At 37.1% G+C, this 2,709-nt stretch overlaps 1 protein-coding gene across 1 annotated transcript; it reads right to left on the bottom strand.

Annotated features, from left to right (window-relative positions):
* Nucleotides 1–1,050: 1,050 nt before the first annotated feature.
* Nucleotides 1,051–1,497, bottom strand: LOC143847993 (disease resistance protein RPM1-like). Its single transcript, XM_077356761.1, has one exon. It carries the CDS (start codon nucleotides 1,495–1,497, stop codon nucleotides 1,051–1,053), a length of 447 nt encoding a protein of 148 aa, XP_077212876.1.
* Between the last annotated feature and the right edge of the window lie 1,212 nt (nucleotides 1,498–2,709).

The following is a 2,709-nucleotide window of genomic DNA, read 5'->3' as shown; positions in this document are numbered from 1 at the left end:
TATTGTGTGTGTGTGATGTATTATGAGGATCGATATATCTTTGGCATTCAAGAATTATTTTTCTTTCTTAGTACAATATTCAGGATGGTTTTGTCTTTGGAGTTTCATTTATCTCTGCCGGGTTTCATTAACAAATTGGTTTGGTTTTCGAGAAATGATATGCACCCTCGTTTTGATAATGGCACTCCTCACTTTATTAAAGACTTTTATGATTGGCTGTTGATAGCTTTTTGTGGATTATAATAGCCCCTAATAGGTAACTGGAGAAGTGTTATATAGCGGGGATTATAATAAGGGAGTGCTTATATCATTTCCCTTCATTTTTCCCACAATGTCTCAAACTTATTATCAGTACAGACTGTTATATATCCCTTATCTCATGCATCAGAATATTACTCAAGCAGTATCATTTCTCCACGATAACAGGCTTAGGGCCTCTTTGAATGCCACTGAAATTTATTCTTATTTGCAGATAATATCACTTCAACTTTGCAAATGGGACATTAAGGCCTTTGGAGATCAATAACTATATCAAATTATCATTTATAAATCTATTATACTCTTTTTTTTATGAAATTCATGAGCAGATTAGTAGGAAAAAATTACATCACATTAATGGGCAGATTTTCCCCAGAAAACAAAGTCTCTAGATGCGTACGATTTAGCTAAGCTTGATCGCCAACCCATTGGCACTTGTGGGCCAACTCTAAGGCCATATTCATTTGTCTGTGCAACTTGTAACATGCTTCAAAAAATGAGTTGCTTAAGGTAGTCTTCTGCTATCTCTTCCATCTTAAGCCTCTCCTTTCTTCTACAAACCCTTTTGCAACCCATAATCTGATTAACCTTTTCCTAATAATTAGATGACCCTCTGGAAAAATGGTACAATACAGGAAACAATGTTTAAGGTAGTATGGCAAATCGTTGAAGCTAAGCAACAAGATGCTTTTCACCATTTCAAACACTGGATTGTTACTTAGTTCCGAACGAGGCTATTTTCAACTCTCTTCCATTCCAGCATGGTCTTCTCTCTTAGTGCCATGAGGCTACCTACAACACTTTGCGTCGAGCTAATGGCTCCAACTCTCTCGGACATCTTCTTTCCTGGATGTTCCAGAAGGCTTTCTTATAAAACAAAGTCAAAGTCTCATCATCACGCAGAGGCTCGAGGTGGAAAACATGGCTTCCAATTCCTCTTAAAGAGGATGAAGAAGAAAAAGCTACATCTTCTTGTCTAGTTGTAAGCATGATCTTACTTCCACATTTATCATCTGGAAATGCAACATTTATTTGAGACCTAGCATCCATAGTCCAAACATCATCTAGTATAACCACATACCGTTTTCTCCGCAAATAGCTGATGTTTGTGTCAACTAGAAGCCTGTAATCCATCTTTTGAATTTCGTTCGGAGTAGCCTCCATGTTCTCCTTGAACAATTCTTTGATCAAGCTTTGAGAAGATCTTCGATTTGATAAGATTGAGAAACAGAGATCCATGCATGACAATGAAAATGTTTCTTCACGGCTTGGCTCTTGTATGCCTGAGTGACATGGGTAGTCTTTCCCGAACCACGCATTCCTACCATTGCAAATAACATGAGTGATGGTTCTTCTGCTATCAACCATAGGACTAGCAAATCTTTATTTTTCTCCATTGCAGAAATATCATCTTCCTTGTCAAAAAGCGATAACTTTCGCGATCATCATTTGAGATTGATCCTTCATTGATCTTTTCGAGACCATATCGCTTTCTCCTCTCCGAAATTTCAATAATCTCTTTTTTGACTGCTTGTAGTTGGGTGACAAATTGATGCCTTACAAAAATGGTCTTGGGGAGGTGAATTGCTTTGAGGAGAAAACCCACTCTAAATTGGTGACATCTCTGTTTCTTCTCCATGCAATACATGAACTCATCGATGATATCCTCCACTTTATATGTCGCATCTCTCACTTCCATTGTCCAATTTTTAGCTCCTTTTTTCAACTGTTTCTTTCTTTCAGCATCCTTGATGAAGGATTGCATGCTCTCTAGCTCGCATTTGACTTCATCCATTTCCCCATGAACACCTGATGCTTCCTTGGCTAATTTTTGAAGCAAAAAGCTCATGGCTGCCCCCAATACATTCCCTGTAATTGCATTAGCCATCATCTTCTCTTCTTCACTGCCTCAACCTTTAACCTTGAAATTTTCTGCACTTGATAGTTTCCTCTCCATTTACCAAACTCTAATAGTCTTGCCTGTAATACGACAATTCTTTACAATTCATACAATGCCCATTCATGGATGTGATCCACTAATATTCTACTAAATTACAAAAGTACCCTTCATCTAAGGTTAATTTTTTTTCGAGAATATGGGTATTTCGAACATTTCACCAGACGCCATATTTGACCCGGATGGACTGATTGTTCTTTCTTGTGTTTTGCTCTAAGCCTCTTCATATTAATATCAGAAATTCTTAAAAAAAAAGAAAAGAATGCATTCCTGTTTTGCTGACAGCCTCTTCATATTAATACTCTATTTTTATTATTCTTTTCTTAGTTGTTAATTTTTCAAGGGTATTGACTCTTTAATCAGGAAGCCTGGTTTATTAAATTCTAAAACATACACTCCACAGGGGAGATGATAATTCCTTTTTTCTGTTTTGATATTGACAACCCGTAGGGGTATTGAATCTCCTTCCTCTAAAATAAACATTTAGGGCCCGT

This window comes from Tasmannia lanceolata, unplaced genomic scaffold (genome assembly GCF_043159265.1).
Source record: "Tasmannia lanceolata isolate RefF3 unplaced genomic scaffold, GAP_Taslan_0.1 ptg000016l, whole genome shotgun sequence".
Lineage (NCBI taxonomy): Eukaryota > Viridiplantae > Streptophyta > Magnoliopsida > Canellales > Winteraceae > Tasmannia > Tasmannia lanceolata.
This window is presented reverse-complemented; position numbering and strand designations above follow the sequence as displayed.